This window comes from Manduca sexta, chromosome 16, assembly GCF_014839805.1.
Source record: "Manduca sexta isolate Smith_Timp_Sample1 chromosome 16, JHU_Msex_v1.0, whole genome shotgun sequence".
NCBI classification, from domain to species: Eukaryota; Metazoa; Arthropoda; class Insecta; order Lepidoptera; family Sphingidae; genus Manduca; species Manduca sexta.
This window is the reverse complement of record NC_051130.1, coordinates 2,475,908-2,493,586: the sequence shown is the minus strand read 5'-3', so window position 1 is coordinate 2,493,586 and position 17,679 is coordinate 2,475,908. Positions and strand designations below refer to the sequence as shown.

Below are 17,679 nucleotides of genomic sequence, written 5' to 3'. Positions count from 1 at the left end.
GGAACCGGATATACACAGGTTTATCCCGAAACGTGACACACGTACATGGGCCACTGTGGGTTTTATCACCTTATGTACGGTGATCGCTATCCGGACGGATATAAAATATATCCTACCATTAGCTAAATGTCAAGAGCTGTTGAAATATTGCCGCTAGTTTAAACGCATCTAGAAATTCTTACGCAATATATTCCTCCAAGAACTTGCCACTAGTAAACTAAGTGACAGTCATGGGTAAAACATGATTTTGCACAAAGTCAAAAAATATTTAGTTTTCCTGCTCCAAATTTTTCTTATCTATGAGTTAGTCATACTCCAAAACTTATCATAATATATGACTCATCCAAATCAATCTAGCCATTTTTAAGCTTTTCGTGTTCACGTAAAGTTAACATTTTAAAAAAACTTTGTTCGAATTGGCCTATTTTCGGTTTAAATCGAAAAAAGCAATTGGGATGTTTGTACAGATAATAAAATCTCATTACACTTTGCAGAATTCATGATTAACAATTGTTTTAAATATCGAAATCAACTTCAACCTTACATCTATTATTTTAAAGTTTACTGGTGGTAGGTCTCTCATGTGTGAGAGTCCGCATGCGTACCACAGCAATGTCAATTTTTGCCGCCAAGCAGCAGTGTGTAGTCACTGTTGTGTTCCGGTTTGAATGACATTGTAGTCAATATAACTAGTGGACACAACAAGATTTAACATCTCATATCTCAGGATGGCGAGCGCTGTGGAATACCAAACAATACTTTGTAATTCAAGGTGTTGGATGGTGTTTCTACTGTTTATGGGCGAATGTATAGCTTACCATCAGACGAACGGCAAGCTCGTCTCGTCATTCAAAGCAATAAAAAAAAAGTTCTATCTGATAACATTTACATTGTATCCATTTTGAAATAATCTATTTTGCATAATTTCTTTGTCATGTTACTTTATCGCCTTTATATTACCCTTTTATTGTGGAAACAATAAAACGCATGAAAAATAAATCTTAACTGTAACAAAAGAACGCTCAAAGTCGAAAGTGTGAGATTACTTAAAAAACTTGTAATCTTCTTAAATATTATTCTAGGCACAGCTCCAATTATATTGAACGGTGTGTGAATTGAATTAGTATAGGCCTACATGGATAAAGCCATCAGTATATTGTGAGTATAGTGGCCATATGTCCGTCTTTTCCCGGATTTGTCTACAAATTTAAAAGTAGTAGAATTTTTTGCTGAAAATCATACTTGATTCTATACTTTCTTTATGAAAGCCCAGCGACTACCTCGGCTTCACACGGGTAGCAATAATTATTTATAGACAGATGAATTCTGGCGGTCTGATCGCTACAAAACTCCATAGGATCACCCGCAGGGATAATCTAAATATTAAATTAAATCGCTCCAGCTGATTTGGAGTCCACAGGGAACATAATAACACATTTATTTTAGTAGTTTTACTAGTAGTCTGAATTCGACGAACGGTTTTAATATATTTTAACACATATTATACATAAACTTTCTTTTTGTGCATTCCATCTATATATGAACTTTAAATATTAATTTATTTGCTTCTTTATCCGTATGCAATAATTTTATGCGAAACTCCATATTCACACGTGTGCGCAATACGTTTAAAATAGAATACAAAGGTTTTTCTACGCGTACCTGTTAATATAGAGATATATAAAGTTTATTGTTTCCATGATTGTTGAGAATGCTTAGCACGTGATAGATAAAATGAAATACATTACTTTTATTAGCGACGCGTCTAATAATTTTTTTTCCGTATTTATTTTATTGATTACTTAACAATCTAAGTTAAAGAAAAACGTCTATATTGGTGGATATTTTCAAAATAATCTGCCCTTCTAGTAACCTCGAATTATAGATGTTGTAACTACAACTTACATTTTATAATAAACAAAATCTTAATTCATACAATAAATTCTTTAAAATTAATTTCTTCAAATTCCATCGTCGCTCCAACTCATGTAGGTCCTACACTGACTCATTCGCGAAACGGATTTAGCGCTCACTCTTCCATAACGCGACCGGATACGGAACACGTCCGCGGAAACCATAGATAATATTCTATAGTCATTATACCTTTGCGCAATGATAATTGAAAAAAAAATGGGCATGGAATGTCTATGGTAGGGATCAAAGGCCGGTCCGGCAGAAACCGTTAGGAAGTTCAATTGAAAATAGCCTTTACTATAAATAGCAAAGTCCTGAATCATTATTGACTCATCAGCTCAGACTGATAAGGAATGAAATTGAGGAAGGGCAATTATCATACCTACATAATAATATAGTGTTAATATTGATCAAGGGTTTCTCATTCAAATTTTATGGTGAGACGGGAGTTAGCAATAATAATAATAATATCAGCCCTGTATTATATACTGTCCCACTAGCGGGCACGGGCCTCAACTACTACTGAGAGGGATTTGGTCTCAGTCCACGAAACTGAGCTAGTGCGGATTGGTAGACTACACACATCTTCAAAATTCCTATTGAGAACTTCTCAGGAATGCAGGTTTCCTTACGATGTTTTCCTTCACCGCTAAAGAAAGTGATAATTCACAAAGAGCACACACATAAACTTTAGAAAAATCAGAGGTGCGTGCCCTTGGGATTTGAACCTGCGGATATTCGTTTCAGCAATCCGTTCCACATCCAACTAGGCTATCGCCACTGAGGATTTTTTTTATTATCATGATTTTTGTAGTTGTAGTTTCAAGGAAATTACATTAGTTGTCCAAAATCTATTCACAATAATTTTCGTCGTGATGATATTATATCATAATAAAATAACTACCAATATTTTTTAAATTATGTTTAGACTGCCTCGGTGGCGTAGTTGTATTGCATGCCCGGTACAATAGCGCTCTGAGGTCCTGGGTTCGAATCCCGGGTCGGGCAAAGTGATATTTGGGTTTTTTCTGCTCAGTATCAGCCCGGAGTCTGGAATTTGTGCCCGATATGGCGATAGGCTCGCCCCCTATCACATCATGGGACGGAACATACTTGGCGAAAAGTGGGTGCCCTAGTTGCACCTCTGCATACCCCTTCGGGGATAAATGCGTGATGTTATGTATGTATGTATGTATGTTTATAGTTCCTAATGGTTAGCCTGTGGTCCAAATTAAACCGTCAATTTTAATATATTTGTGAGACATATTAAACATAAATTTTATATTTCTGTACTCTTCTATATAAACTTTAATCGAGCCAAACACACTCGGTGCGTACAATGCGCTTAAAATGGGCTACAAAGTATCAAAGTTTTCTTTACGTAATATATCTATCTAAACATATTTAAAACAAAGTCCTCTTTTCCGTTTCTCTGTATGTTATTAATTATCTCAAAATCTACTCAACGGATTTTTATGAAATTTGGTATGGAGATAGTTTAAGACCATAGGAAGGTTATAGACTTCCTACCCCGAGAAAATGTATAGCTGTACTTTTATCCCGGAAAACTCTTTAATGCCGACGAAGCTGCGAGCAAAAGCTAGTAGATCACTATTTCTAGGCATGGTGCTTCCCATCTGAAAAAATACACTACAATTAAGGTACTTTGTATACTGTTATTTCGAGGTCGTCGCTTGGAGGTCACGCTGACCTTGCAAGTTCACGGATAAAGCGACAAGGTCACACCAAGGACCGCGAGCTAACGAAGTTAATCTCAATATCTTGAGCGTTGGAACTACTGTTGTAATTTGGGAAATTATCGAAACGTCTAGACCAGATTTTGGATTGAATTTCTTTTGTTTCTTGTGTTTTTTTTTTCGGAATAAAACAATAACTATATATTCTGGAATAAAAAAGACTATATCACTCTCTAGAGTGGCTGAAGATTGCTTATCTTCACGCAAAAGATCCTATTAACCGTTTCTATTTAAAAATTTGAAACCAACAAACATATTATCTGAATAATTAAGCAAAACTAACTAGGGTAGATTATGAAGTACACTTTTTATAGCATTTAATGATAGTACGAACTTGTCAATAGCAATGTTGATGCCAATATAATGTAATGTATTTATAAATATCAGAGAGCAGTCTTAATTACAAAGTACATGGCCTTACATTGCGCTCGTCACCCTGAAACATGAAGTGTTACGAGTCAATACTCATATAATTAATACGAGTAATTTTACTCGCAAAAAAATCAAAACATTAATGACAACTTTAAAATTAGTAATCGTCTTAAAAAAAAATTCCTTTAGATTTTTTTTAAATTGAACTATATATTATTGTGATTACATTTTTTGTAAACTGAATTAATCGTTATTGTGATTACGACATTGCGTGTAAGATTAAGTTTTCTTTAACCTCGTGATAACTTTCGAAGCCATGAAAACATAATTGCGATAATTTTATTAGGGACTTAACATGCTATTGAACTTCCTTATATTGTAGGAATCCTTGAATACATAACACTTTATTATTTTTTGGTACTTAGTATCAAAATTGTAACTATGGTCAGTTGAAAGTTGTCCCTTCTTCGAAACCAAATTAAATTTCTCCCCTTTTCTGGTGGAAACTGCTATCTGAACTGGTGGTAAAAATGTACTAAATCTAAATAACGTTAACATTTCAAGGATTTGAATACATTATTTCAATTAAAATATTTAATTCAATATTAACAATTGCCCAGGCTGTTCCATGCTGGTTGTTACCTCATCAGCATTATTATCATTTTCACCAGGCTTTACAAACAATTCTTACATACAATACTTCTATAAATGTAAAATATAGGTACATATTCTAACTATGACTTTTCGGATGTGCCCTTGAAGGCTGCAAAGTCTTCGAAACGTCGAGAAAAAATTAAAATATAAAAACCGTGATAAAAGCCGCAACATATTTTTATTTTAACAAAACGATAAGATTGACAACTCCATGGTTTTAATTTGTATTTTTTTATTGTTCCAGCGAAAAGACGTAGAGTCGCAGAACTCCAGCACCAATCGGTGGACAACACACCGTGTGATAGCATACGTCATAGACGTCGCAGTTTTATCCGGCAGTAAGTTTATTTTTCTTGATTATCATACACCAGAAATTAAAACCATACACAAAATAGTTAAAATCTTCCCGGTAGTATAGGCGCATGCCCAGCAGTAATATAGTACAGGGGCCTTATTCTCTATCCCGCACGTTGTTTTGACAGTGCGTAACAAGCACGTAACACAAAGCATCATGTTTAGGACTATAGAAATTTGGCTTACAGAATACCATTCCACGCACATTTCTCGAAGATAACATGACACGGCCGCGTTACGCGTTTACACTATCATACAGAATAAGGGCCCAGGGATCTTATTCGCTATGATATTGTAACCTCATGACACGGCCGGGTAAAGTTAACTTTGTGAAATTAGCGCGGTATGGTATTTTGTACACCAATTTTCAATTCCATAAAATAAGCTATGTATATGGTGTTTGTTATGAACTGTCAAAATAATGTATAGCGTAGGGAATCAGGGATATTTATTTATTTTATTGCACCACAGCTAATAGACTCAACAAGGTTAATTAAAATTATAACGTTATGTAGTGTACTCACTCATTACAAGTGTAAAACAGCATTGAAGCAGGTTATGGGCTATTTATTAATGATTACAGGACCAAAATAATTCTAAATTTAAATTTTACCGACTCTCTATAAAAGTTGCCAGACCACAAAAAACTACCAAATTAGTATAAACATGGGATACAAAAAACCGAAACCGTACACAGATGTTTATATTATTGCTTTTTAAGAAACTGTCATTAGGCAGTTGAGATGTTTAAAAATAGCTATATCTCGGCCTGTCGCCGTCACCCTTTCTGATCATTAAGTCTGCAACACCGAATAAGGTAAAAAAGTCGTAAAAAAATGCGTTTTATGGGACACATATGTAGTAACGCATATGGTGCCAGCAATCGTGGCGCGAGATTTTTGAGTTTAAAAAGTAAAAAAATTACAATTACTTTCACGTTTATTTCGCTTAATATAGATTTAACGGTGTCATATCATGTGAGGTCAATACAAGTACATTTCAAGTGACTTTCGATCATATAGACACGAAACAAATATTTGCAAATCATACAAATATTTGTATCGGTATCGAAGGAATGGAAATTTAGAATTCATTTATTGCCTATTTTGCGAGCATATAAATGAACTGCTCTAAACAACAATAAAAAAACAACTGTATTTTCTTTTTTTGTATCATGTACTGTAGTTTCTATCTTAAACGGATTTTGAAAAGAGCAACACTAGACTTTCTTCGTTCTTCTCTAGTGAGAACTGCTTTCCGAACCGGTGGTAGAGATAATACTACCGGATTCTAAATAATGTATAAAATTTTACGGTTCAAATGAATTATTTCCTTTCAGAACTATTAACAACAATTCGCTTGACCGCCCTACACCACAGTACAATACTCCAATCACTTTACATTATATAATTCAAAAAGTATCAATAAGGAATGTTTATAGGTACGTACCACCGTCCAAGTTACAATAATCCTCATTAAATTTCCCTTTATTTTCACAAACAGTATGCAACCACAGGCATTCCCCGACCACCAGTATTGGTAGGTTCGGTGCAAGACACCACACGTCATCTTGTGGTAATTGCTAAGGAAAACTACAATAAATCACGTATACAAGCTTAGTTTGTAAACAGGGTTAAATTTATTTGTAGGTTAAGTAAAAAGTAAGAATTGTCTGACCAGGAAAATAAAAAACCTGCTTTTGGAGGCGCTATTGCTTTTTGTTTTAAAATAAACTTTTGTTACCTTGCAACTATAACACTATGTTACTTACTTTTACCGGAACAAAAGTCCCACTAATGAAAAGAATATAAAGCTATTATCAATAGAGACATGCAGAGTGTTCAGAAGCTGAATATCAATTATTCCTAGTTACAAAGCGCGTTAGTCAATGTTACAGGAAAGAACATATTATTAATTTAAAAAAATTGATATTAAATTCAAACGATTTTATTTTTAACTTATATACAAAAATTACTCAACGGATAAGCAACATTATACCTAATTACGACACCTGTACATTATCACTTATCTTTAAAAAGGAAAACCACGTTGTTATTCTAAATTATTGATAAAAATACGTATTTTGTTTTTACGCAAGTAATTGTCCTTGCTTGTTATAGAATTATTATTAATACACTTTTAAACAAAATTTTGAAAGCCATAAAAACTATTTCCCTAAATTAGACTAATCAAAACAAAACTTACCATGTAACTTTTAGTACAGGCCAATTTATATAAAAGAGGTTTTATTAAAAAAACATTGGCACGCAAAAGTACACCACATGTAATAGCTTGAAACCATTTGAGCAAGTCTACGGTACAATTACCCTTATTTCGGACCACTTTAATTGCCAGATAATGGTTCCCATACTTTGTCCGGTCACCTATTTACGGATAATCGATTTAACAGCCATAATCGATACGGTCTTATAATCGATTACTGCTCGCGCCGTAGAATTTATAATTGACGTTTTAGAAGCGTAACGGATCTTTATTTTTAGTGGACAGTTTGAATTGCCTACTTAAAATTATGGACGTGTAGATTTGTATGCTCGCTTTAATATCTTATACCGCCATCTGTTATCGAGTAGTAAAAATATCATGTGATTGTAAATTAGAATGAATAAATATTAATCTTACCAATAAATATTATGTTTACATAATTTAATTCTATCATTAATAATATGAAAGATTTTAGTAATGCACATTTAATTTCATCAACATCTAATTTAATGTGCTCTTTTTAACTACAGATATTTAGTATTGAAAATCACGTCGCCTTTTTCGAAAACATATTTTCGAAACAGGAAATGCACAGTTAACATCATTTATACGTCCATTATGTCCGAATCATAGTCGAAAGCACTTCACCAAACGACTAATTTATTCTGGATGCGAGTGGTCTACGATGAAAATCTTTTTAGAAACTATAATTTCGATATATTTATTAGTTTAAGGAAACGTTTAATACAATTTGTTACCTTTCAACCCAAACACGGTGCTAACAAAATTTAACTTTAAAACAAAAAGCGAAAGCAGGTTTTTTAATTTCCTGGTCAGACCATACTTAATACTTTTTCCAGAATAATAATCCCACTGTTGTTAATTCAGGACATCTATGCCAAAAATTATCCAAATCATCGATGCGTTTATTTCAAACAAACAACCGAACATGTCTAAACCTTATATTTTTACTAAAATTTTCAGACACTTTGACAACCTAGTTTATTGAAATAGCAACGCTGTGAGATAAACGAAATCCTTTAAAAAGAACTACATATCGCTTTGATACAACCGATATAATCTATTAAAAAACAAAAGAAACTGTTTAACGCGAGACAATTATCATGAATCCCCTCGCGGCTTGCATGATCCTCGTGGCGGCACACGTGGATAATGCTTTCAGCTATTCGTTTGTGCATTTGCATATGGGGGACCTGCGCCCTGTGGGACAAGGCTGGCCATGTTTAAGACTTGCAAACAGATACTGTCTTTGTATAGTTGCCAAAAACATTCAAGATGGTCATGATTGAGAGACTTGTAAACAGATACTGTCTTTGTATACTTGTCAAAAATATTCTAGATGGTCATGATTGAGAGACTTGTAAACAGATACTGTCTTTTTATAGTTGCCAAAAACATTCGAGATGGTCATGATTTGCGCAAAACGTAGCGATGAGTTTGTCTAATTACCATATTCGATTAAGTTCTATTGTGCTTACACTGCTTACGGTTTTAATACGACATAAGCCTCTAATAATTGTATCATTGTACAAAAATAGTTATAATAGTTTTGACACACACGACTTGAGAAGCAGTATATTCCCCAAATATAATGTGGTATGTATGCTTATACGCCACAACCAAATATCATCAAAAACAATCAAAATATTAGTTATGCGACCTTAAATATCCACAAAATAACATTCATAACCTTAATACCAATATTGTACAAGCAAAATAATTACAGCATGAACAAAAATCTCTATCACGCATCACCGTGGTCTGCCAAAGACAATAACATGAGGGGATACGAAACGTCTGGAAGTGTGATTATCCGAGGGGAGGGGAAGGTATAGGGGGCAAGGGGGGCTACGATCGCACATGGATCCCAACGTGGCGGATGAAGCGAATTATTCCATCTAGTTTCTGTTATGTCATCAGAGCACTCATAACCTCTCGTGCAAAGCTAATCTAAGAGCGAGGCCCCATTAGTGCGTTGCGCTGCGTTGCGTCGCGTCATCGCAACGGAACAACGCATTGTATGCCACACCTGTGTTGCGTTGACGCTGCGCCAACGCAACGCAAGAGGGTATACGCCGACGCAGCTGCGTCTCAGTTCTAGCTTCCTCCTCTAGCAGTGCATCACTGTCCGTCGGCGCAGCGGAGCTCCGACAACGCAGCGCATCACCCTCCCCGCTTCGTCTCTTGTCCGTCGATCCGTTGAAACGTCGCGCGCGACGACGCAACGGTCTAATGGGGCACGTCATAAAAAATGTATGGAAAACGACGCAGCGACGACGCTGCGACGACGCAACGCAGCGCAACGCACTAATGGGGCCTCGCTCTAAGAGTGAGGTACAAATGTATTGAACATTTTATGACTGCTAGCGGCTTCGCTCGTATCAAAGAGTTTTTCGGGATAGATGTCCCGCTATTTATTTTCCTGGGATAGAAAGTAGCTCACGACCTTTTCAGAGTCTCAACCCATCTCCCTACCAAATTTCATCGAAATCCGTTCATAGTTTTTGAGTTTATCGTACTCTGATAGGCAGACAGATGCAGCGGGCCTTATTTTATAATTAAATTTTAATTAAAACTTTTAAGAGGAATAATTCTGCCATACCTGATTATTGCATAACTTTAACCCTTTTTTCCCGCTTTTGCAGATTTTGTCATTAATGCACCACTTTATTGGTCATGGCGTGATGTTATATAGCCTACAAAAGCCTACTCGATAAATGGGCTATCCACCACTAAAATAATTCTTTAATTCGAACTATTAGTTCCTGAGATTACCGCGTTCAAACAAACTCTCCATATAATAAGTATAGAAGTGTATCTATAAGAGGCTCCCTTCCATCTATGCCTGATTGCGTCAAACTAGCTTGATAAGAACTACTCAAAGACTATAGGGAGAGCTATTCGAAATTTAAAAATGGAAAATATGGCAAAATGTATTCTATTTTCAAATAATAAAAATATATTGTCACTGTTTTACAAATAAAAAAACAAATGAGTTATTGTTTATAAGTTTGAATGCAGAAATTTATTATAATATATTAGAAAATTAAACATAATATTTGAAACTATGTTCGTCAAGGAATTTCACACATATGTAATAAGAAATAAGAAATATTTATCTACATTTCCCGTATTTACATATATTTTAGTTCAATACTTGGTCTGAGCTCATGCTGTCAATTGTTAACCACACAATCCCGTAACCTGTGTTTACGTATTGTTACGTATCTCGTGACATTGACTTTGACCGTCACAGAGGACGGATGTTCGCCGAATCCGCGACGAAATTGGCGAGTGGCATCGTCCAGAGCAATGTCAAACGATTTAGCTCCTTTTGATTTTAATTCAAAAATTGTATGAAATATGCGTCGTAAATGTTGCCCTAAACGTTATTCGACTTACAAACGAAATCGATAAGCAATTCTAAGTGATATCAACGTTTGCTTCCCTAGAATAATATAAGAATAATAATTATTATTATTCTTATAAATTGTTTTGACGTATCATAAGTGCAACTTTGTTGGCCTACGTGATAAATAAAGTATTTTTTTATTTATATATTTTTAATAAACATAGGTATAATTGAACGTAGATGCGCAAAAAGGATCCAACCCACAGTATGGTCGAAAATTAACCAATTATGTAAAATTAGTTCTAGTCTATAAGGTCTATATTTGCATTAGTAAAAACATCTTGATCGAAATATGTTAATTTGAACAATTTATTAACAAAATAGAATATCACTGAGCAAAAATACGATTTAAACTTCAATCATCTATTGTAAAAGTGTCGTTTTATGAGCTGAATCGTTTTTGCGTATCTACGTTCAATTTATAGTTTATAGCTGTTATCATCAGTTGTGAACATGTCCAACTTAATTCTTATTTGTACATTTTCGAACCGAATATATAGCGATAGATAATGCGATGTATCTAGCGATAGGTTAATATAATGATTTCGGCTTCAAATCGATGTTTAGTCACGAGTCATACGTTTTACTTTGGAAACTTTTTAATCATTTACTATGAGATAGGAACATGAATATTTTTTATGACCCTTCTTATAAAGTCTTTTAGAAATATAATATATTATTCTTATTTATTTGTTTATTAGCACTGCCACATTGTACATATACTATCAGTTACACCTAGTTACACTAGTATTAAACAATAATTATAGTCACTGATATGTACAACAAGTAAGGCGTACATAACATTCGCCACAGCACTTAGCGAGTAGCATATTTTTATTTGTTTAGTTACTTTCTTACGTAATATAATAAACACTTAAATCCCACAATCACTGCCACATTGTACATATACTATCAGTTACACCTAGTTACACTAGTATTAAACAATAATTATAGTCACTGATATGTACAACAAGTAAGGCGTACATAACATTCGCCACAGCACTTAGCGAGTAGCATATTTTTATTTGTTTAGTTACTTTCTTACGTAATATAATAAACACTTAAATCCCACAATCTTATTAAATTGTTTTAATGTAGTATCGGAATTAGCAAGAAGATAAAATTATTTATTGACGAATGTAAAGCCGTAAGCTAATCTGATATTAGAATACGATTCTAAATACATTGCCGGTAATCGCTCGCCTATTGTTAATCACTATTGTCTTAAAGCAGATATACATAATGCCAAGGCAAGTTCTCTTTCTAAAAATTTTAACGCTGACGAAACAAACATTATCCAAGCGATCGATATCGTTATCGAGGAGATGTGAGCGTGACCTACCTCTGAAAAAAAATGGCACTACTAAACGATTTTTTTTTATAAACCAATGTCAGAGGAATACTGTATTATTTTATTTCGTATTACTCAACCTATATTCTAATAATACAAAACAATGGTATTTGTGGCACACGCCTTGACTTTGACAGAACTTGCTAAATACAGCACTACTATGAAATACGCGCAATACTTGGTACTTAATTCAAATTTCTGGGTAGTGTTACTGTTTATGTAGTCGTGATGTTTACCATCAGGCGATCTTCATACCATTCATAAACGCATAACATTTGAGTAACAAACTTGCAAATTTAGTTTAATTTTACTTCAACTTTGACTTACATTTTAAGAACCGAATATTCGGGCTCCTTTCGGTCAAAACTGAAACGGCCGAAATTTCAGTGTGTCTGTGCTCAGATGGGACATGCGACCTTTTTCTACCTAATTTGTTATATTTGAACAAGAAATTCAGATCATTTCTAGTGACACGATAATTGTTTGCTGAGTCAACGGAAATCTAAAATGGCGTCATTAGCATCGTCTATTCTGAATCGCGCTAACGAAATTTCACAAAGAAAGACCGCTGTTTGATAAGTGAAAAAACCTACATGTAGTAGATATAACTATATATAGATATAGTTTGTATGTGAGAGATAAGCCCTAGAACTATTGTGACCATTATGGTCTTTTACTTATAAGAGGCATTTAAATTAAACTATTTTACAAAATATATAATAAAATCCGTAAAATAGTTAAATTTAAATGCCTAAAATTCGCGTAAACATAAGAAATCATAAGAGGCATATATAAATTACGTCACATTCGTGACGTCACGTGGCAAAATCTTCAATATTACAACACAAAACATTAAAACAACTTTAAAATATGTTTAAAGTGCAAAGCATGTGACGTCAAGCCAAGGGAGGATCCCGCCAATGAGACGAGTGACATACAAGAACGGGGGAGAAGACAAAAAATCATGCAATTTGTGTGACGTAATTATGGATGTCCCCGAAGAAATTGTTTTTTTTTTATTAAACGGAACCGTATGAAAACTCTATTGATACAGACCATTAAGACTATAAATGAATATATAATCTAAAATTATGAAGTTCTCGCGTCGTTTTCCTCAAATTTTGTGACGGTAGGACTCTGCAGAAATGTTAATATTTAAGAAAGGAAAAGTTACATTAAACTACGTAACATCTAGCAGCTTCTCAACCCTCTGTTGTATATGAGGTAAAAACTAATAAAGTTAGTAGTTTTGACAAACGAGGAAAGTAAGGTATAACTTTATTTGTTTTTTTTTTTCCTTCCTTAAATACGAGTACTCCCAGCTTTGGCTCAGACTGATACCGCGTGTGATCCTTTTACCGGAATTTTAATTAGAGATGAAACAGATATCTGGTAACTATCCAGTATCCGGCCTAAAAATTATCCGGCCGGATACCGGATTTCTAGCGACTAATCGGGTATCCAGCCGACCGAATACTGGACTAAAAAAAACGAATTAACTTTAGGTAATGAAATTGTTTTATTAAGTTATTAATAAGTATCATAGTAAGAGTTACTAAAATCATTCACAAATCGTTTTCCAGTAGCAATCATTGTTGTTACTTCAGCATAGACTTTTAGCGATTCACTTATAACTCTTTGGAGCGTATGTATAAAACATCAGTATCATACTCGACAAATGAACACTTTTCACCATGTTAGCGCCACTAACATGAATGAGTAAATGTATTTTAAGTGCTTATATATCCGCCGGTCGAATATCCAGCAATCCGGCTACAAGGTTGGCCTGTTATCTGGTATCCGGCTAAACTACTATCCGTTGCATCTCCAATTTTAAATAAACTGCTTAGGGACTATACAACTCCATATAATAATAGTTGAGAACTTAGATCTAAAGCTCTGTAATTGACGATAATGCCTAGATAGTTTTGCTGTGCGTTTATACTGAATATAGATAATAAAAATATATTTTTTATTCCAGTAATCATTTTGGTGTTGTTGTTCGAGACTGGCATAATACGCGGTCATAAGGCTGGCTTCTACTGTAACGACCCGGCGCTCTCCTTCCCCTACCAAGGCGAGGTGGTCACAACTCCCATCATCGTCAGCACTCTGTTCGTACTGCCTATTGTTGTGGTAAGTATTCGTTTTAAACCTTCGTATTCAGTACAATACTGCCGCGCTAAGCGCAAAAGCAGTATGTCAGGAAAAATTTATTTCGAGATAATCTAAGTTTTTAACGGTGAAGGAAAACATCGTGAGGAAACCTGCACATCTGAGAAGCTCTCTATAGGAATTTCGAAGGTGTGTGAAGTCTACCAATCCGCACTAGGCCAGCGTGGTGGACTAAGGCCTAAACCCTCTCAGTAGTAGAGGAGGCCCGTGCTCAGCAGTGGGCAAGTATATAATACAGGGCTGATATTATATAAGTTTTGTAAATATAGTTTTATAGCTTTTTAAGTAAAACTGAGATAAACAAAACTTTTTGGTTTTTTTTAACAAGATCTAAACAAGATACCGTTATATAGGTAAGTTCATTGGATAGGCATTTCTTTAAGCTATCCGATGCCATAAAAATCAAGATTTTTAATTTTTGGGATACCGATTTCGAGCTTGGCACGGCAGAATAGTAACTTATTATTAAGTCATCTGTCTGATATAAAGAGCTATATTTTTTGTAATAGAATCACGCTCATTGCTTTTTGTGTTAATATAGATGCCATAATAAAATTAACAAAAAAAAGCTAGGGCTCACTCCGACTTACTTTATAATCCAATTAATTCAAACGATTGCGCAATCCTTTCTTGTGAAACATAATCAAGCTGCAAACTTATCACGTGGTACATTGAGGAGACTGGCATTTCACTAAGCAGCTTAAACCAGGATGTCATTAGTATAATCACAGCGTACGTCACTCCGTCGATTACTTGTCGACAAAATGGCGATAAATATTATTTCTTACGTGTATATCCGTTAAAATGTGTCACAAAAGAAAAAAAAACCTTCATCTTAGAATGCATATTGCGTAGTGTAGCTGCCTCACTATGTAAACCTATCTGTAGATAATTTGTCTGCAGTACGAGGGGCTTGACTGGACCGAGATAGTACCATAGTCCATACAAAATCAAGAGTAATAACGTTTTGCGTTTCGCAAGGCAATTGGCGAATGAGATCTCCCTAACACGTACTCTTTTAATAAAGGCAGGCAACGCATTCATGAGTCTCCTGATATTTTATTCACGATGGAGAGTTGGCGATCCAATACTATACATTTCTGCCGACATTCTTTACCACGCACGACAAAAATATGGAACCAATTGCTCCCAGCAGCATTTCCGGATACACACGACCTGGCGACCTTAAAAAAAAGAGCGTATTCCTACCTTAAAGGCCGGCAACGCATCTCTATGCCCTCTCGTATTGCGGATGTTTATGGGCGACGGTGGTCACTTACCGACAGGTGAACCGTATGCTCGTTTGCCCCCTATAACATAAAAAAAAAACAATATTAGATGATTCTTGGACATACAAAAAATATTTATTTATATACGATTTCTTCCACAGATCTTCCCAACAGAACTTATCATGAGCGAAGATCATTCCACAAAGAGGTATACGAATAACTTGAAGCAAGCCTGGCTGGTATACAGGATGTATCTGTATGGCCTGCTCATGAACTTTGGGGTCGTGGAGATGATGAAGGGGTTGGCAGGCAGCCCGCGACCGACCTTCTTCGATTTGTGCAAACCAGATGCGGCGTTGACTTGTAATGGGTAAATATCATTTTTGTGAAGACGGAAGTACGAACAATTTGCAATGTAGTGAGACGAACCTTTTACAACGAAATGAGACGAACTAGATGTTTTATGGTAATTGCTAAACGTCATTACTGCGCTTTACTTGTAGCAAAACTTCTCAGAATCATGCTTGTTACTTACTCATATTGTAAATGCGAAGGTTGAAGACTTCTGGAGGTTTATTACACTTATCTCTATCGACCCCACTCAACTTACCATCAGGTGCAGTGGGTTTTCTATGTCGTGGCAGAATACAATAGTAAATGCAGTAACCTTTTATCGGATTTGGATGAAATTTGGCATATAGATATAACGATACTTTTTTAACATCAAGATTGCCTCGAGCGATAAGACTGCCAATTGTACCTCCTTTCTGCTTTCATTGTTAATATCTTAAGTAAAGGTTTCTTGTTTTTGTTGTACAACAAAGCTGTAAATAAACCTTATTATCTCAGAAGAGTACCTTCATAAGTTTTAATCCTAGAAATATCTTACAATCTTACTTATCTAGTTCATTATAATTGTTACAGTACAGAGTTTGTGAGTTCGTTTGAGTGCACGTCGGAGTTCTCGTGGTGGTACCAGCTGGACTCGTACCGCAGCTTCCCCTCGGGGCACGCTTCCTTCTCCGTCTACTGCGGCTTTTTCATTGCAGTAAGTAATTGTTTACTACACTCTTGATAGGTTTCACTAGGCAGGCTAATTGTTAGTTGCAAACCTTTTACTGCAAAGATTCGTTTAAAAGCCACCTTCTACTACAATAAGGTTCGTTCAAAATATACATGGGATTACTAAGAGTAATCGTACTTTACCGTCACATTCAGTTTTGACCTTATAATAAGAAGACGCCAGATCGTCTATGTCATCAACAAAATAATGTTGGGTCTTGCAAACAAAGATAGTAATAAATATTTAAACGCATAGGTAATCTTTAGTCTCTGTACCACCTGAAGGTTGACTGGTTGACTATGCCTTCAGCATTATGTCCATCTTTATACTCTTTGTATATAAAGTGTAATGAATAAATAAATAATGTCTTTTGTAATTTTCTAAGCAGATTCGAACTTGTAATCCATAATTTCGCCATAAACACATATCTTCACTAATACACGTTACGTTTACCAACACCTTGTTTCAACAAATGCGTTTTTCCTCCAGTGGTACCTCCAAAAACGCGCGTTCGCCTGGACCCAGCCGTCCACCCTGGCGGTGACCGGTCTCCAACTCCTCAGCATCACGTACTCCATCATCTGCTCCCTCACGAGGATCACGGACCGCCGGCACCACTGGTGGGACGTACTCGCTGGGACCGTTGTGGGATTCATTACTTTGTTGTATGCGGTAAGTGTTATAAACTTAAAAAAAAATCTATTTTTATACAGGGTCAATTTGACATTGCGTTCCTAAATAAAACCACATACTCGTCTTCACCTTTGCTGACATTGTACCAAATATTATCCATAAATAATTCATATTTTTATTAATATTTATTTTGTTAAAAAATTACACTTTTTTATTTTACATCTACGGCTTAAGTAACATATTGTAAAGTGTTATTTCCAAGTAGATAAGTATGTGGTTTCATTTAATAAAGCGAAGTCAAAATTCCTGTATACAGTAAGTTTTTTTATTAATTTCTTCGAACTTATCGTATTGTTGTATAGTAGTATAGTATAGACAGAGTATAGATATAGTGCAGTATAGACTGGGAGGTACAAGGTGTGATCCCAAAGTAGCTTAATAAAATATGTGTTGTTTATAGAATTTTTTCACGTTATGATGATATTGATATGACATGGATATAATAACGTTGACGATTCTAT

General features: G+C 35.0%; 1 protein-coding gene across 3 annotated transcripts in view; it reads left to right on the top strand.

Annotated features, from left to right (window-relative positions):
- LOC115446202 (phospholipid phosphatase 2) overlaps positions 1–17,679 on the top strand; it is a 36,588-nt gene that overhangs the window by 17,492 nt on the left and 1,417 nt on the right. For 2 of the 3 annotated variants that reach the window (XM_030172771.2, XM_030172772.2), the window contains exons 2-6: positions 4,942–5,035; positions 14,040–14,194; positions 15,624–15,832; positions 16,387–16,510; positions 17,015–17,197. In XM_030172771.2, coding sequence (XP_030028631.1) covers positions 4,942–5,035; positions 14,040–14,194; positions 15,624–15,832; positions 16,387–16,510; positions 17,015–17,197 — 765 coding nt within the window. Of the gene's footprint in view, positions 1–4,941; positions 5,036–6,421; positions 6,493–14,039; positions 14,195–15,623; positions 15,833–16,386; positions 16,511–17,014; positions 17,198–17,679 lie in introns of those variants that run through there. The other variant, XM_037439120.1, reaches the window with a different exon arrangement.